We start from the raw sequence: 19,544 nt of genomic DNA on the forward strand, positions 1-19,544 counted from the left end.
CACTGTTCTGTAGATGCATGTATTTAAAGGTGGACTCTGGAAACAGTTGCTGTGCTCTAGGGCCCTGGAAATGTGGATCCTAACAAACAATAAACAGTGCAGTAGAAACACAGGCTTATTTTTTGAACCCTAAAATACATATCGTGTTTTCAAGTTGTAAAGCTAAAATCTTCAGTTCCTGATGTGTGTTATGCTCTTTCGTGGGGATCATCGTTTTGTTTTCCACAGTTTGACTTACTAGTCATGGGACGCCACGTCTTGCAGGTCAGCTTCGGACAGCGACATATTACATGTCACATCTGATGGCCCTGCACTGAAGGGCTCTTAAGTTTAACTGGAGCTCTTCATCTCACTGGATTCTTTAGTTTTTGTTGATTTTCTACACCACTAAATCTTTGCCTGAAGGTGAAAAATAAGCGAGTATAACAGCTGTGGACAGAAACCTATTCATTAGGATTTTATTTTGCCAAATTTATGAACTTCTGTTTAAATATTTTGCTTGGTTTGGATGAAAACCTGACTAAACTCATCAGTTATTATAAGAGGGATCAGTTCCCCATGTAACAGGGTGAACAGTGGATTGATAATGAAAACCACGAGCTGTGACATGTTTAACTCTCCCTGCCTCCAGTGAATGTATAACATCTGTTGCAGCATCTATTGAAAAGGTTATGCTGAAATGAAATCAGAAGATAGGGCTTTTTCCTTTCCTGTTGACATGACAGTATCTTCTTCTGAGAGCACAGTCACATTGTTGTTGTATCCTGTGTTATATAAATCCAAGATTAGCTTCATCACAGAGAGAGTTTTCTGATGCTTTCGAATTGGGATTCTTGGTAAAACCTTCTATTTCCATGACAAACCTCTGCTCCAAAATAGGTCTCACAAGATGGGGTCATATCAGCATATGTTTTCACTTCACTGCTACTTTCATTTCTGGAGCTGAGATAAGAATCAGGCTGCTTTCTTGTTTTTAAACATGGGGATTGTTGAGTTAATATGGTTATATATTATTCATATAAAATTCCCATCATCTTATTATACTTGTTTAAATCTGATACATCTAAATATAAATCTCATGTCTAAAGCAGACAGACACCATATATATATATATATATATATATATATATATATATATATATATATATATATATATATATACACACATGAGGGGGGGCTGAAAAGCTCATAGCCTGACTAAGAAGGAGTAATTCCACAGCAATGAAACTTGGCATACATTACATTCAACCTCTCCTGATACTAATTGCATGGTTTCCTTCCAGATAAACCCATACTGGATAAATAATTTAGGACTTTGAAAAGTAGTACTACAGACATTTCATGAAAACTTGCTTTTCACCCCTCCCTCGTTCTCCCTATCCCTTCTTGAATTCTGCTTCCCAGTTTTGCACAGTTGATAAAGCTGGAGCATCATCCCCTATAACAACCATGTCAGCATGAATGTCCTTGGGGGCTAACCCCTTCTTCTGCAGACATTTGATAAGACCACGATGCCACGGATGGTTTCATGAAATGTCTCTGGTACTACTTTTCAAAGTCCTAAATTATTTATCCAGTGTGGGTTTATCTGGAAGAAAACCATGCAATTAGTATCAGGAGAGGCTGAATTTAATGTATGCCAAGTTTCATTGCTGTGGAATAACTCCTTCTTAGTCAGGCTATAAACTTTTCAGCCCCCCCTCGTATGTATATGTATACACACACACATATATATATATATATATATATATATATATATATATATATATATATATATATATATATATATATATATATATATATATATATACAGTACAGGCCAAAAGTTTGGACACACCTTCTCATTCTTCGCATTTTCTTTATTTTCATGACTATTTTCATTGTAGATTCTCACTGAAGGCATCAAAACTATGAATGAACACATATGGAATTATGTACTGAACAAAAAAGTGTGAAATAACTGAAAACATCTCTTATATTCTAGTCTCTTCAAAGTAGCCACCCTTAGCTCTGATGACTGTTTTGCACACTCTTGGCATTCTCTTGATGAGCTTCAAGAGGTAGTCACCTGAAATGGTTTCCTAACAGTCTTGAAGGAGTTCCCAGAGATGCTTAGCACTTGTTGGTCCTTTTGCCTTCACTCTGCGGTCCAGCTCAACCAAACCATCTCGGTTGGGTTCAAGTCCGGTGACTGTGGAGGCCAGGTCATCTGGCGCAGCACTCCATCACTCTCCTTCTTGGTCAAATATCCCTCACACAGCCTGGAGGTGTGTTTGGGGTCATTGTCCTGTTGAAACATAAATGATGGTCCAACTAAACGCAGACCGGATGGAATGGCATGTCACTTCAGGATGCTGTGGTAGCCATGCTGATTCAGGTTGCCTTTAATCTTGAATAAATCCCCAACAGTGTCACCAGCAAAGCACCCCCACACCATCACACCTCCCCCTCCATGCTTCACGGTGGGAACCAGGCATGTAGCATCCATCCGTTCACCTTTTCTGCGTCGCACAAAGACACAGCGGTTGGATCCAAAGATCTGAAATTTGGACTCATCAGACCAAAGCACAGATTTCCACTGGTCTAATGTCCATTCCTTGTGTTTCTTGGCCCAAATAAATCTCTTGTGTTTGTTGCCTCTCCTGAGCAGTGGTTTCCTAGCAGCTGTTTGACCATGAAGACTTGATTGGCGCAGTCTCCTCTTAACAGTTGTTGTAGAGATGTGTCTGCTGCTAGAGCTCTGTGTGGCATTCATCTGGTCTCTAATCTGAGCTGCTGTTAATTTGCGATTTCTGAGGCTGGTGACTCAGATGAACTTATCTTCAGCATCAGAGGTGACTCTTGGTCTTCCTTTCCTGGGGCGGTCCTCATGTGAGCCAGTTTCGTTGGAGCACTTGATGGTTTTTGCGACTGCACTTGGGGACACATTCAAAGTTTTTGCAATTTTCCGGACTGACTGACCTTCATTTCTTAAAGTAATGATGGCCACTCGTTTGTCTTTACTTAGCTGATTGGTTCTCGCCATAATATGCATTCTAACAGTTGTCCAATAGGGCTGTCAGCTGTGCATCAACCTGACTTCTGCACAACACAACTGATGGTCCCAACCCCATCAATAAGGCAAGAAATTCCACGAAGTAACCCTGATGAGGCACACCTGTGAAGTGGAAACCATTTCAGGTGACTACCTCTGGAAGCTCATCAAGAGAATGCCAAGAGTGTGCAAAGCAGTCATCAGAGCTAAGGGTGGCTACTTTGAAGAAACTAGAATATAAGAGATGTTTTCAGTTATTTCACACTTTTTTGTTAAGTACATAATTCCACATGTGTTCATTCATAGTTTTGATGCCTTCAGTGAGAATCTACAATGTAAATAGTCATGAAAATAAAGAAAATGCAAAGAATGAGAAGGTGTGTCCAAACTTTTGGCCTGTACTGTATATATATATATATATACATATATATATATATATATATATATATATATATATATATATATATATATATATATATAATGTAGCTTATTATCTGTGTGTGCATATCAAAACTACCCACAATGCAGTGCAATGCCTTTCACTTGAGCCAGTGTATTCCTATTCACATTTAAACAGGAAACCTTCAACAGACTGGTCCTCACAGATGGAAAAAGACAGTGGTATTCTGGGTATTTTGGCAGCCGATGGGAAAAGAAAGGCAGGTATTTGGATACATGGTGGACAGACAGGAGGTGGATTGAGGGGATGAGAGTGAGAACAATAGAGTGTGTATCTTCCGAGTGGCCTGCCTTGGGGTGGAAGAAGACTCAGACAGTCTGCGTTTGTCATTAAAGGAGACTTTTCAATGGAGAAAACAGATGAGCATTTCTTATCTGATGATTCCTGGAGACTGTGATCAGACAAAAGGTTCAGCGCTGTTTGTACGCATTTGTGCACATGGTAATTATGCATCTGCATCTTACATACAGTGTTGCTTTCATGGCGAGAACACAGCATGGCTCAGTTTTTCATAAAAGACCACCCTTGCTTGCACTAATGTGCTCTGAGAACCAGAGTTACAACAACAACACTGTAATACTGTAATTATCTGCCATCGTCATCATAATACACTAAATCTTACAACAGTGACAGAGTCATTTAATCGGAATGATGTGATTAATTTATCTGGTTATATGCCAGATTTTTTATTTTTTCACTCCTTTATAATGTAGTCACACAGTGTAGCCAACATGTCCTTTTCCTTTACAGCTTAGTAGCTCAGTGGAATGACATCAACAGTCCATTCAGTCCTGTAGTAGCGGCTATATTTCACTGTCAGAGCCGCACTCTGCTGACCAAGCTCTGACTCCATTTTGCTGGGAAACTCTCAGCCATTTGGAGTAATAGTTTAAAGCGAAGTGGGGGAAGACACAGGGGAATAAACAGCAGGGAGATGAGAAAGAAGAGCCAGTATCTGATGGAAAAAAAACAAATGATGGGATATCGAAAATGATAGTGATGATTCTTCTGGTAGAAATGTCATTCCCATTACTCCTGAAAATGCGAAGGTGTTTTGGTGTTTGCACAGTTGCTCGTATCGCTTACTCTTTTTTTTTTTAGACAACATTATAAAGGCCACATCTCAACTGCATTTTGTAGATAGTCATTGGTGACAAGAGGAGAGAGAGGAGGCTATGACATGCAATCATGGCCACACACTGGGAAAAGACTATTGCTGTTATTTGTTTATTTATTTGCACATCACAAAACACCAAGCGAAAAATTATAAAAACAACATTCAAACAAGTAATATCATTGTGCAGGAGAGGATAGAAGCCAAAATAGGCTTATGTGAATACCTCCCTGGAAATAAACAATACACAGGGGGAAAAAAGGAGAAAAAAGAATTAAAACTGAAATAATAAACTGAAGTACAAACAATAAAAATGCAAATCAAATTACAAATCATCAAATACAAATCAAATGATATACAGCCTTACATTTTTTTCATGAATTATATGCACCAAACAGTGCAGAGGTAAAAAGGCATCACCATGACAACGGAGGTGTGGCTTTACAGCTACACACTGAACAAAAAGTTTACCCTCTTATCACTAGAAGTATTTTGACAGTAGCAAAGCAGAAACGGGAATGAGAGAAAAAATGATGAAACTGTGTCATATAAAAGTAGACAAGTCGCTCAGCTGCAAAGGAGTGATATATTAAATTTCAATTTTTGGAAATACAAGGTCTGTGTTTTCACCACCGTGCTTTTAAGCATGCCTTACACATTCACCTTTCATATTATTTTGCTCCTGGAACAATTTCTCACCTTTGGAGAGGAAACACTGTTCTGACTGTTATAGTTCTTCTCTCATTCTTAAAGAGTGAGCAGTAAACTGTTTTGTCAAAATGATCCATGTCTCACATGTCCGTCCTTGTGCATTGGTCTGAGCGTGACATTCTTGGTAAAGTCACCAGGTTTTCGCATTATAAGATCTGTGAAGGCAAGTTGTGAAATAAAGCTGGATAATGTTGAACTGAGGTGCAGTAGCAAACTAGAAAACTATCATTAACTCATTCATGCTGATAATTTATCTGTGTTGGTAACATTGTACTGTATATCAGCTCATTCATAAAACTAGTCGCTTTTCCATTGACCCTCAAATTGTGCAAATATAACTTACGCATAAAAATTTACCTAATGGAAAAACAACAATTTCGCCAAAAGTCTCATTTTTCGATTAAAAGTTTTTGCACTGGCAAGAGGTGGTTTTTCAGGCTAATAGTATATCACGCAAAACTGCAATGGAAAGACCTTTTTTCGGAACTAGAGTCAGGTGAATTAAAAAACTGGATGTTGACGGACGTTACAACAAGTGAAGAAAAAACATGTCGCGGTATGTGTGGACACACCAGGAAACCCAAACATTTTTTAATTTAGTACACGATATAGGGGTAATATATGATAATAATAATGAATATATCTGTAAATCCACACCATATTTACGGTCATCGCCATGTTTATGGACTGACTTCTCATGTCATGTCGCAATAAAAAATAAACAAATCATCGCATTTGTGATTTAATGGAAAAACCGACATTGCACACGTGTTTTTTCGACATTTAGTAAATATTGGTAAAGTTTTGCGCAGATGTCGAGTGGAAAAGCAACTTCAGATGTCCGTCCTTGTGCATTCGTCTGACTGTGAGATTCTTGGTAAAGTCACCAGGTTTTCGCATTATAAGATCTGTGAAGGCAAGTTGTGAAATAAAGCTGGATAATGTTGAACTGAGGTGTAGTAGCAAACTAGAAAACTATCATAAACTGATTCATGTTGATCATGTATCTGTGTTGGTAACATTGTACTGTATATCAGCTCACTCACAAAGCTGACACATGTTCAATTCAGGGTTCCTACAGGTTTCTATAAGTGAAATTTAAGTCTTTTTAAGAGAACTTAGAATGGAATTTAATGTGCATTTCACTGCCTATTTCGTGATTCCTAGAATTTAGGAAAATTCATGTCAACCAGGTCAAAAATAATCTTTTCTCCAACCAGGCCTTATGAAACTTGAACTTCCTCACGGTTACTTTTTGCATGAGCGCCATCGGTTAAAGTCAGCTTTCTTGGCTGCATGTGGGTTGGGCTGAATGTTCTGTGATCATTTCTCACCGGGGGCTGCAAAGTTAGCGATAATCGGTTCCTAATTTCAATATAAATTGTCAGGTTGGAACAGGTGAAACTGAGGTGACTAATGTCGCATTTCCATTAGCTGAACCGGCTCAACTCAACTTGGGTTCCAGGTACTATTCTTGGAGACTGTTTCCATTACAGGATACTATCAACTTTAGAGTACCTGGACGTCATAGCAATGTGGCGCGTAACATCCATGACGTCTCATCAGAGAGTTGCAGATAAACTTACTCGTTGCGTGTTGTCCCGTCAAGCTCACGCTGAATTTTTTCATCAGCCACCAAGGACAGAAATGTCTGAACCTCCTCGACCGACCACGGTGTCATTTTGCGGGCTGCCTTCACATGGATTAGCCTACCAGTATATTTACTGTAAACTTCTGAATCTGTTTTTTTTTTAAATAGCGAGTCGCATATTGATGATGCAATGACGCACAGACTACTCTCTGGCATATCAGTGGTCTGCAGTTTTTACACATCATATTTTAGTATCTCTTCCCCCTTTTGGGCGGAGCAGATACCCAAAAACTAGTACTGGGTACCAGATTCCAGGTCCTTTTACGTAATGGAAACCCGAAAAGGCAGAGTCTAGTCAAGCCGGTATCACGCAGTGAAAACGCGGCATTACGTCACTTTCTTTGCAGCTTGGACACATTTAAACACAACACAGCCAACAAGTTTATGGCAACATAACTTAAGACCTACTATATCAAACTGAATGCCTTTTAAAGACTTTTTTTAAGGTTTTAAATGTAGATTTGTGAATTCAAGACTTTTAAGACTTTTTAAGACCCAGCGGGAACCCTGGTGATTTCATGTATAGATCGTGTTTGAACCACAGGAATGTCGACACCTTAGATGCTGTAACACTGCTGTTCCATCTTCTAAAAAATAACAAAATCATGACTTAAGTAGAAGTTAACCTCTGCTGCAGGAGTGTTCCAGCTGCCCAAGCAGTATAACCAGTGGAAAAGAAGAATAAGCAGAGTGATGGTATTTGGAGAAAGACAGACAGCTTGAATTTGCCTCTTTAAAAAATGTGCAGAACTGCAGTTTCAAACAACCATGTGTAAAAAGTAGATTTTCAACAAACCCATACAGGAATTCATTTTTTTTACTTAGAGGAGGTGGAAATTTCATATTGTCCACATTTGTTAAAGTAATTCTGAAGTTGTGCTCATTTGCCCTTCATTTCCTACTTTTCCACATTTTAACTTCAGTGACCATTTAGAAGGATAAAACTAACAGAATGAGTTTGTATAGGTCCATGTAATGAGGGTATGTGAAGCATCAAAGCAGATACTGTAGTTATCTATTGTCTGATCTGCCACCACAGCATGATGGGAAGATGTGCACTGTGTTCTCATTTAACCCATAAAAACCCAAACATCCACCACTGACCAAAATCATCTACTGATCTAAAACATTCTCAACTTCTCAACCACTAAACCTATTATTACATATAAATAATTAGTGTAAAATGCAGTTTGTCATCTTTTTATGGTCTTCAGATATGACCCATTTGGATGTTCAGAGGCTCTGTAGTGAACGTGGAAACACCATCATCTTCTACAACTTTGATTCACCAGTAAAACCCATGGAGTTCAGTTAGTTTAGTTCAGTTTCAGTTTTGCTGAAAAAGTCTTCAGTTCTGTTTGTTTCTTATATAATAACCCTCAACTTTAATCTGAGCTTTTATAAACATCTACATGATCAGTGAATTAAACACAGGAAAATACATGATTTTCACTGAAAACATGCAAAATATTGAAAATAAAATGATAATAATTGGTGATAAATATCTTAAGAAAGGTAAAATCTTAAAAAAATGTTTGGGAAATTCCACAAAAGTAGCACAGGGTCTTTGTGGGTTAAAGTTTTCAAGAAATGCGCCATAGATAAACCTCATAAACCACTTCCTTTGCATCTGTTGAGAAGCAGCAGAATATAACTATTTTATCTGTCTTTACATTTTTTAATCATACTGAGATTCAGAACATCCAGATTTCATTTCTTTGAGTTTCTAAGTATTGACAGGACCACTGAATGGGACTGGACCTTCAGCCTGTCATACCTGAGACTGGAAAGACACTCAGCACCTCATTAAGTGTTCCACTGTGACTTGAATGCCAACAGTTCACACTCAAAGGAAAGTCAGGAAGACATGAAGGATTCCCTGGGCAATAAATATATGTTATTCCACCCGGGCAGCTTCTGCCCTGACCTACTTTTACTAAGCAACTTATTATAGCTGCCAGAGTAAAATGTAGGAAATATGAAGACAAAAGGTGTCTGAGGTTGAAAGCAGATGTTGCTTCAGCAGATGTTTGTGAAGTGCAAAACTACATGAATGTCCTATGAATAACATGCGTTGGAGAGTCAGGGAGGGTAAAATGTAAAAAAACAACTTTCATTTACTTTCTATTAGTATGCTAGTCATATTTGGAAGTTCACTGACATTAGCTGAAGTGACACTGACTTTAGATCTCGTGCTCTTATAATCTCACATCTGGGTCAAATGTGTTTGTAAAGTGTGAAACACATATCGTGTATTGTGCAGAAACATAATGATGAGTATGTGCAGTATGAGGTTCTCATTATACATGTTTTATTTTTCTCATTTGGTTTTAAAAAGTTTTTACACAGACTAGAACACCCTCTATGGACGTGCTGATATGACCTGACTCGACCTGTCTGATGCGAATCTCTTTGTCAGCAAGATTGCAGGGGTAGTAGGGCTAATCTGTAAAATTTGCAACTACACACTGTTCCTGTTTCAACACCATCACACCAAGATGTGAATGATAAGCTGTTTATGATGTGGAATAGTAACGGGTGCATTTGCAGACAGAACATGCCTTGCAGAGAAACTGCAGGTTGAAGGGTAACAGATGTATTTTGTAATGGAAAAACAAGATGGTGAGACAAGAGACGTTTTAAGTTGATTGAATATAGAGCTGCTGTTTTTGCAGAGTCCTATGATGGTACTCCAACATGACTAGCATGGAACATTTATAGTTTGGTCATGTCTGCACTAATTTAAACCATCTTAGGACTATTGTTACCTAAGATGTTTTTCTACACCACTACAAACTCTGTATTTATTTCAAACATGTTCGCATTTGCTGTCGGTGATGGAACTAATCGTGCAATACACATGTTGAGGTTTCTAAATAAGGGCTTCATTTGTCTATCTGTCAGCAGGATTACACAGAAACCTCTCAACCAATTTTCACAAAACTTGGTGGAACGAGCAGTTTCATAAAAAGGGGTGGATACTGGCATTTTTTCGGCATCTTCCATTATTGCGAGATAAGACATTTAATTGAATTGCAGGACTGTGGGGTATTTGCTCATGGAGTGCCTCTGCAGTTATCCATCTGCTGTCAAATAAATGCATATGCAAGCATAAAACCAGATTTTAATATTGGGTAACTGACTGTAGACTATAAGTCACAGTCATTTTTGATCATGAACCTTGAAAAATCATTCTTCTGTGTTTATCCAGATGTCTGACAACAAAAAAAAAATTGATTTGCGCAAAGAGATGATTCAGACATATCTGATCAAACCTCAAGAGGGAACGTGATTCAACATTTTTGGATTTATTATTATTGTTTCTGTTGCCTAGCTCTCCTCTAAGAACATACAAAAATAGCTAAAGAGCTGAATTTCACTGTGTGAGACCTTTGAGTTTTCATTTTCCCAGATGAAACGGTGGCCCTTACCAATCAATCCCACCCCCATAAGTACCATTTGCGCCGCTACCCACTGAGGCGGCATGGCTGGAGAGGCTGTTCGACCGAGCGCTGTGATGTGGTCAGAGCTGTGGCCAACCCAGATCCTTTCATGGTCTATCCAGCGGCCTTTTATGAAACTGAGATTACTTTTCTTGAATCCTCACATTCACTGTGACCGATTTAAACATGTGATTGATAGACACATCCAGTCTGGTGTTTTTTTAGTGATCTTTTACCTCCCTCCGTGCCATTACATCATTTTTCCTGATGAAAGCTGGAGAAACATGCAATATTGCTGGATGTAAATGAGGCTGTGCTTTTCCTCTTGTGTGTTGTTCTTTTGTTTGACGATGAGGAAATAAGCATCTGACAAACTAACAGGAATCACTCTCTCCAAATGAAATGTATTAGTTTCTGTTTCTAATAAAACAAAAGAAACACGCACACAATTAGATTTTTTGTTTACTTTGTAAGCAGCTTTTAGGCCCATTTATCCAGATTCTGATCTACCGTGCTCCAGACCTTAATATTCTTTCACATTACCCTCTTTTTCTGTTATTAAGTACAGTATGTCCCCTAAAGAGTGCTGTTATGGGACAAAGCAAATCTTAGAAGTTTAACCCATAAAGACCCAATCCTACTTTTATGGCAGTTCCCAAATAAATTTTTCTCTATAGTTAATATTTCTTAATTGATTTATCATCACTTATTACAATATTCTCCTCTGTATTTTAATTTTTTTCAGTGATAATCAAGTATTTTCCTATATTTAATTTACTGATCATGTAGATACTCCTAAATATTCGGATTAAAGTTGAGGGTTATAATGGGCCGGATCTATCAAAGGTTTGCATGTATTAAAACGTGTGCAAACTCATTGCACACGCAAAAAAATGTACAAAGTGATTTACAAACAGTGCGCAATATGGGTTGTATCTTTCAAAGGTGCAAAATAGCGCATCTGCATCCAGTTTGTACATTTGCCACAATGAATATTCAATATGGGGCGTGTGCTGGGAGGAGAAAATGTAAATATATTAACCCTTTCATGCACAGTGGTCACTCCAGTGGACAGTTCTTCTCCAGCTGTTCTCTAGTGTTATATATATTCAGGGTTTTGGTTGTTTTAGTTCCATATCAGCCGACACAGTGGACACTTATGCACCATCCCAAAATACACTGACATTCAGACCATTACTGTAACTTTGCTGTTCTTGATAAACTTGATCTGCAGTGACATGTTTTAGCGTAAATCAATTGCTAATTGTTATTAGACTGTAATTGACAGGTATTTTTTAAACTTTTTTTTTTTGCATATTATCTCCATGCAGTAAATAATAACTAGTATTAGAGTATGTTCAAATGTGAGAAAATATTTGATTAGCAGCATTAAAAATGTTTTTATTGCACAGTTTTCCATATCATTTTCTGATATTAGATTTTAAATACATGTTTCTTTGCTTCAAAAATTAAATACATGGTGTCCAGCTGAGTGGAAATTTTGTAACATTTTTTTTTAAATCGATCACAGTTTTTTTGTTTTTTTCAATGTCTAAAGAGGAATAAAAACACTGCAGAAAAATATCTTGACTAAATTTCACATAATTAGTGCATGAAAGGGTTAATTTAGCACAGTGATTGATCAAACCCGAAAGCAATTTTGCTGATAGAAACTGCGTCTATATTTAACACATCTCAAAAGGAGGTGTAACCGGGTTGGATGCATAATTGCGCACGCATGGAAGTGGTTAGGAGACATCAAAATGATGAAACGAAATGCAGAGAATGCATTTTTCACCCTCGTGTGAACATTTTTGGAATGACGAAAGAAAAAATTATTGAGACATATCCCCCCCCTCGCAAAAAAAAATTATGTGACAGTCATTCAGTCCAACTACCTCCCTTCCACGCACACGTACACACACACACACACAGACACTCACTTTTAAAATGAAAAATAAATTAATGAATGAGTCATATAATACCTTCTATGACAAAACTCCTCCAGCGTTACATTTCCTTGAATCCGGATCATTACAGTCACTGTTCCCATTAGTGCTGCTGTATCCCAGAGCAGTTTTTACAGCATATCATCTCCAGTAGCGCACGCAAAAGCCTCATTTAAATAGGGCAATCTCCAAGACTTTGCACCTGTTGTAATTTGCGCAAGCAATCTTTGTAAATCACCTGCAAACCATGGTCACACCCCACACGCAAAATTCTAGATTGTGCAAGCAAATTGCTACATGCAAATTAGGATCTTAGTAGATCCGGCCCAAAATTAAAAACAGAGAAAACTGAAGAAAAAGTGATTTTTTCAGTAAAATGTATCATTAACTGAAAATAAACCTAGTGTCTCCATCCACTGTCATTGATCCAACTCCATGGGTTTTACTGGTGAATCAATGTTGTTGAAGATGGCAGTGTTTCCTCAGTAACTACAGAGCCTCTGAACGTCCAAATGGGTCATATCTGATGACCATAAAAAGATGACAAATTGTATTTTACACCAATTATTTACATGGATTGATAGGATTAGTGGATCAACAGAAATTAAACATTTTACATCAGTAGATGGTTTTGGTTGCCAGGGGACATTTGAGTCTTTATGGGTTGAAGTATCCATGAAAAAAAAAAGACCTTTATAAATCTTTGGTGAGATTTAGAGCAGTAGTGAATTTGCTGAAGGTAACGAAAAGGGACAGGCTTGACTTCTCATCTTGACCCCCTTGCAAATGCATTATACCCTAACATCGGAATCTCACTTTTGTTTTTTGAGGCACCAGCTGGCAGTGTTTTTTCCAACCACACTTTGATTGTTTTGTAGGACATTTGGAGGCACAGATAAAACCAGTCAGGAATAGACAAGGAGACAAGTGAGAAATGAAGCAGAAGGTTTCCACGGAGACAGGCAGCAGGCAAAGTTCAGAAAGCAAGCTGCTTCCAAAAATAAAAGACGTGGTAGAATAGAACAGGCCAGAGAGTTTTGACACAGTGGCACGAAAACAAGACCCCAAACAGGGAACATGGCAGGTATGTTGGATGCAGAGGGTGAATGGGATGCACTGAAAAAAACACCAACCCTTAATGTAACAGCTGATATAAATTACCTCAAATAAAGGTAGAGGATGATTCAACCGACCACTATGAGTCTTTTTTTTTTTTTTTCTGGCGCAGGAGTGTCTGGCAGGTAACTAGATGCATTTCCATGAATTTATGACTCTGTTCTCCCGGTGTCAACTTGGGTTCTCTGCAGGTACTCTGGCTTCCTCCCACCGTCCAAAGACATGCACTTTTAGTTAATCTAAACTAATTAGTTAATCTACAAGACCCACAGGTGTGGATGTGACAGTGAATGCTTGTTCAATATGTATATGTCAATCCTGCAATGAACTGGTGACATGTCCAGGGTGTACCCCCCCCTTCTCCCATCACCTCCTCATGGACTAAGCGGTTCAGAAAATGAATGAATGAATGTATGTGCATTTTAAAGATTTGTACTTAAAAATGTTTATGGAAACGAAAGCATTTCCTTTAATTGTACCAAAAGGTTTTTTCTTGGAGTAGTTTCTCTTTTTTCACAATCACTATAGTCCAGAGTAGTGCTGCGTACCTAAACCCATGTTCAGGTTCAGGTCCGGACTCGAGTCCAGAGGTTTAGGTTCAGGTCCGGACTTATAAGTCATAAGACATGTGTTAGCAGAGCAACTTGGCTAACTTAAGTCTTCAGACTGAGACTACTATCAAAGACTTCAGTTAATTTGTGCTGAACTACAATTGCAATGTATATAGACCTAATTACTAATATGGTTTGTAAAGTTTCATTGTTTGTAGAATGAGTTCAGGAAGAAAAGCTCAGTGTAAGCTAGTTGTCGATTGAAATGAACACAAAATCAACTTGGATTCAAACTTGTCTGGGAGTCTGGTTTATTATTACTCTTGTGTCATCGTGCCACTCCGACTTGTGTGCCAACAACTTAGCTAGTCTACAACTAGGTACAAATGTTCACAAAAGATAAGGCAAGGTAATCTTAGTCTCTATTTAATACAATCTACAACTACAACAATATACACATTTTTACAAAAGAAACCAAACTAATGCTCTATCATATCATACTGTCTATGTGTTCTAGTTCAGGAACAGGAGCATGTTGACACTGTCTGGGTCCAGTGTTGCCCGTTCAGCACTTACAATATCCCCAGCGGTACTGAAAACACGCTCACTCAGCACACTTGTACCTGGCACAATCAAGTACTTCCTGGTGTGCCTACTGAGGAGAGGCAGTTCATCGGCTTTCCCCTGCCAGAAAGCAATCACATCGTCTGTTGACTTCAGCTTTGGCAGGGATTTAAACTTGAGAATCTCCGCCTGAACCCGAAGTCTAACTGGCACTGGTGGCTCAACGTGAGTGACTACAACCTCATCCTCATCCTGGAAGATTTCCTCCATGGCCATCAGCTTGGCCTTCTTTGCAGGAGTTGTGTCTTCAAGGCAATCCTGTAGTGGCACAGGCTCAGCTGTCTCCCCAGGTTCCTTCTGCAGCCGCACCTCTTGGGCCTGGCCAACTTCAGTGTTGTTTGTGATCCTATTCCACACGTCCTCGGTAACAACAGGGGAGCCCTTGAACCTGGGGTCCAGGGTGGTGGCCTCCTGAAGGAATTCTGTCTTTGTGTCTTCCTGGTAGTGGGTTAGCAGATCTTTCCTGATAGCCCCTTTGATATCTTTGCTGAACTTGTCATCATCCTCTTTCTCGACCAGGTGATGTTTGAGTTTCTCCATCATTGGAAGCACCTGTCCCGACGTTGGCCTTTTCTCAGCGGACAAGGCAACAGTTATCTTGTAGGGGAGCTTCATTACACTCAGGAACTGCTCCATCTTCTCAGTGTCCTGGTCGGAGCATCTCTGTAGCTTCTTAAAACTGCCCTTCTTCTTTAGCCTGTCATTGAGGGATGCTGCCACTACTGCAGGGTATTGCTCCATGAAGCTCTCAACCATCATGTACGAGCTGTTCCAGCGAGTTTTGCAGTCATGGATCAAGCTGTGACTTGGTTTACCCAGAGCCTTTTGCTTCTCCTGCAGCACAGCCTTACCAAGGTAGGAGTTCCAGAAGTAAGTGACAGTAGGTCTGATGATGGCCAGTATTGTAACTACAGTGGGCACACTCATGGCCTTCTGTGTCGACAGATTTAGAATGTGGGTGAAACAGTTCAGTGACAGCCGAATCCTCACACTGGTCGTTGCATTGATCATTGCTTTAGCATTGTCTGTGGTCATTACCTCCACCTTTCCCTTGAGGCTGAAATCCTCCAGACATTGACCGATCTCTGCCGCATTATTATCTCCTGTCTGCGAAACTTCCTCCTTCAACATCTGCAGAACCCTTACATTCAACTCCCAGTCTTTCATGAAGTGGACAGTCAGAGTGAGGTAATGGTCAGCCACTCTAGATGTCCAGCCATCTCCTGTCAACGCTGCATACTCCACCCCCTGCATGTCAGCCTTGAGACTGAGAAGTGTGGCTTCATACATCTTGGGGATGAATCTTTCTGAGACTTCAGAACGACCTGGGACTTTGTAGGATGGGTTCAGCTCATTAAGAAATGCACGGAAATATGGGTCTTCCACGATGGAGTACGGGCACAGAGATTTCACCATGTAGTGACACAACCTGCCGGGTATTTTGTGTTGTTTCTTTGGGAGGATTTTGGCATTGGCAAGCTTCGTGGCCAAGGTGAAGGGTGTTACAGTTGATGTTGTTGCTGTAGTGCTACCACTACCAGTTGCACTGGCCACAGTGGAAGTGGAACTGGAAGTTGATGGTAGTGCTGGTGAGGCAGGAAGGGCAGGTGTCCCATCAGTGGCAGCGTTCGACACAGATGGAGGCTGTGTAGGTTGGGTCTAGGCTGTACAGGGTGGGGAAGCAAAATTTACAATATTTTGAGGCAGGGATTGAAAGACAGTGTATGACCAATTAGTTTATTGAAAGTCATGAGAATTTATTTGCCACAAGAAAATGTACATAATAGAAAATGTTTTTATTCTATGTGTCCTCCTTCTTTCTCAATAACTGCCTTCACACGCTTCCTGAAACTTGCACAAGTGTTCCTCAAATATTCGGGTGACAACTTCTCCCATTCTTCTTTAATAGTATCTTCCAGACTTTCTCGTAATAGTTTTGCTCATAGTCATTCTCTTCTTTACATTATAAACAGTCTTTATGGACACTCCAACTATTTTTGAAATCTCCTTTGGTGTGACGAGTGCATTCAGCAAATCACACACTCTTTGATGTTTGCTTTCCTGATTACTCATATGGGCAAAAGTTTCTGAAAAGGTATGGATAATAATGTTAGGTATGATTATGACATCAATATGTGTTTGGTTTCAAAACAATTGACGTAGTGCCTGCTGAGAAAAAACAACTAAATGTTCATTGTAAATTTTGCTTCCCCACCCTGTAGGAAAAATGAAATTGATTACAAACAAAGTCTAAAAGCATTGTACTACTTTCTCTGGGTACAGCAGCTACAGCCTAACCCGAAATAACAGGAATCAAAATTCACAAATAAAGAAAATATGCAATCATCAGCATCAGGTGATCATATAAAACCAGAAAAGGCTATCATCACAATATACATGAATCTACAATGCCAATATGCCAGTGGCCATTCATGCCATGATTAAAAAAGTGAGTACTTTTGACTAGCTTTATTTCAAAAACAAGAGGGCTATTCTATTTCATACAAGGCACAGCCCTCAGGCCAGCTGGTGGTAGGATGAATTTTTTTCATTAGAAAAATACTGGCTCCGATCTGAAGTATGTCATGTTAATGTAGGGCTGCACGATTTTGGCAAAAAATAAAATCCCGATTTTTTCCTCTAAAAATTCGATTTTTGGGTAAAACTACAAAAGGCAACAGAAGTCAGATGTCATTTTCATTAGCAACCCGCAATGCAAGCCACTGCTCCCTACCTGAAATCTGTGATGGTATCATGGGATGTGCCCACAGAAGTTTTATTTTTAATTTTTTTTTTTTCATTAAATCTTTATTGAATTAAGTAGAGTATACAAACAATGTATACAACAAGAAAATAATAGAACAAGTTTGCCAGGGGGAATACACTACAATACAATGTCCAAATCAGAGCAAATACTGATGGTTTTAAGAGCCTGTTTGTTTCCAGATTTATCGAACAGCTTTGAATAAAGTTCAACATCTTTCAAAAAATAAATAATATTTGGTTTTGTGTTTACGGAACTTACATTTGTGAATGAAAAATTTAGCAGGTAAGAGAAATGAATTACTTATAATTTTCTTTTTTCTTTTTTTTCCTTTTTGGGGTATCTGGGCCCACAGAAGTGATACCACTGTAAGACAGGCATCAGTCGTGCGTGCGTGGACCGCGTAATATGAGTGATCCCCATGCGGTTCTATTTAACTTGCGGGATCCATGCGTGGAACAGACCGACCCAGGACACGCTGGAGGAATATCCCTGGAGCTGCTGGATGTGTGTGGGCAGAGGGCTGTCTGGGGTACTCTGCTGAGGCTGCTGACCCCGCAACCCGGACCCGGATCGGAAGAAGACAGTACACTACGGATCCGGGACAACGTAAGATGAGTGATCAATCCCCATACAGCTATATTTCAGTGTGCTTCAGACTGTGAGTCCGTGAGTTTTACCATAAATTAGCAATGCTGACAGTGTCTTTGACTCTTTGTCTTGCATTCTTGGTACATTGTTTTGCCCCTTGCAAAAGGTAACGGAATATTAATAATATATTAATATTAATTAATTAATTAATTAATTATTAATAATATTATAATATCGTATTGCGTTAGCTTTTCGGGACTCCCGACGTTACTTTACTAATATATGCTATGATGTTACGGCAACAATTACAAAAAATTTAGGCTATCAGACACCTATTACAATTTACATGCCTGTTTTCCTGAACTGAAAATCCTCAAAACGTAGGGTAAAACTCACCTTGATAGTTATTTTGCCCACCAAACATCTCCGTCAATGTGGCTGAGGCTGCATGTGGGGTTGTCTCTATGTCGTGGTGGCGTCTCAAGTGCCTTGTGATTTTTGACATTCCCCCAGCGACCTGGATCTCTTTCCCACACAGTTTGCACTTTGCTTTATCGAAAGGTAGCTTTGTGACATGGTCCCACACTTTACTGTTGGTATGTCGCGGCATTGTGTTTACTTGACCTGTGATATGATATCCAATATGGCAACCGTAAGTAAGTGCTAGTTTGTTTTGCAAGTCCAGTACCGGTTCCCGATGTTCCGTTTTTTTTGGACTTGAACTGAAAGTTTTTACAAGTCCAGAACCAGTCCATCATACCAGTACGCAGCGCTGGTCCAGAGATATTTTCTATATTATAAAAGCTAAATGGCCTCTGAGTGTGTGTGTGTGTGTGTGTGTGTAGGTGTGTGTGTGTGTGTGTAGGTGTGTGTGTGTGTGCGTGTGCGTGTGTGTCCGGGGACAAAATCTGGAAACAGCTGATGGCTGCTGTTTGGCATACTTATGTGTTTTTGGTTGAGGAAGACAGTATCGAAAACGGCAAGTTGCTAGGACCAGTATTTTGGGAAATATTAGTAATTTTGTAATACAATAACTTGATTGATCCTTGATGGATATTCCCTTACACCACTGAAGATGCCTGACATTAGAAGAAAATCTGTGTAAAATGATAAGGAAACCAAATAATTCCTCAGTCTCATCTACACTCCTGATCAAAATTTTAAGACCAGTTGAAAAATTGCTGCAATTTCCATTTTGCACTGTTGGGTCTTAAGAAGGTTCTCAGTAGGGTTTCAAAATGCAAAGCTAAGAAATGGGAGTGAGACAAAAAAAATGTTTTTGAGTAAGCAATTTATTGAAAACAACAATTAAACTGAAATAGGCTGCTCATCAGCCAATCAAAAGTTTAAGACCACAGCCTTTAAAAAATATGAATTCATTGTCATTTCCTGTCAGGTATTCACACTGTCATGACCTCCTGATGGCAAAGGCAAAAAAGCTTCCTCTCTTTGAACATGGTTGGATTGCTGAGCTGCTTAAGCAAGGCCTCTGGCAACACGCTGTGGTTGGATGCTTACTCAATTTATTTTTTTGTC

General features: G+C 39.2%; 1 protein-coding gene across 1 annotated transcript; it reads right to left on the reverse strand.

The window, feature by feature from the left end:
• Nucleotides 1-14,542: 14,542 nt before the first annotated feature.
• LOC115417578 (zinc finger BED domain-containing protein 1-like) lies at nucleotides 14,543-18,618 on the reverse strand. Its single transcript, XM_030131598.1, has 2 exons — nucleotides 18,405-18,618; nucleotides 14,543-16,239 (listed from the first exon to the last, which is right to left on the reverse strand). Exons 1-2 carry the CDS (start codon nucleotides 18,616-18,618, stop codon nucleotides 14,543-14,545), a joined length of 1,911 nt encoding a protein of 636 aa, XP_029987458.1.
• Between the last annotated feature and the right edge of the window lie 926 nt (nucleotides 18,619-19,544).

Source organism: Sphaeramia orbicularis, chromosome 4 (assembly GCF_902148855.1).
Source record: "Sphaeramia orbicularis chromosome 4, fSphaOr1.1, whole genome shotgun sequence".
In the NCBI taxonomy this organism is placed as follows: Eukaryota; Metazoa; Chordata; class Actinopteri; order Kurtiformes; family Apogonidae; genus Sphaeramia; species Sphaeramia orbicularis.

Coding starts and splice junctions, on each gene's coding strand:
- LOC115417578 (XM_030131598.1), bottom strand. CDS start 18,618: ATGCCGCGACATACCAACAGTAAAGTGTGGGACCATGTCACAAAGCTA. Junction 16,240..18,404: donor TGGGCAAAATAACTATCAAG/GTGAGTTTTACC, acceptor CTGCCTCACCAG/CACTACCATCAACTTCCAGT.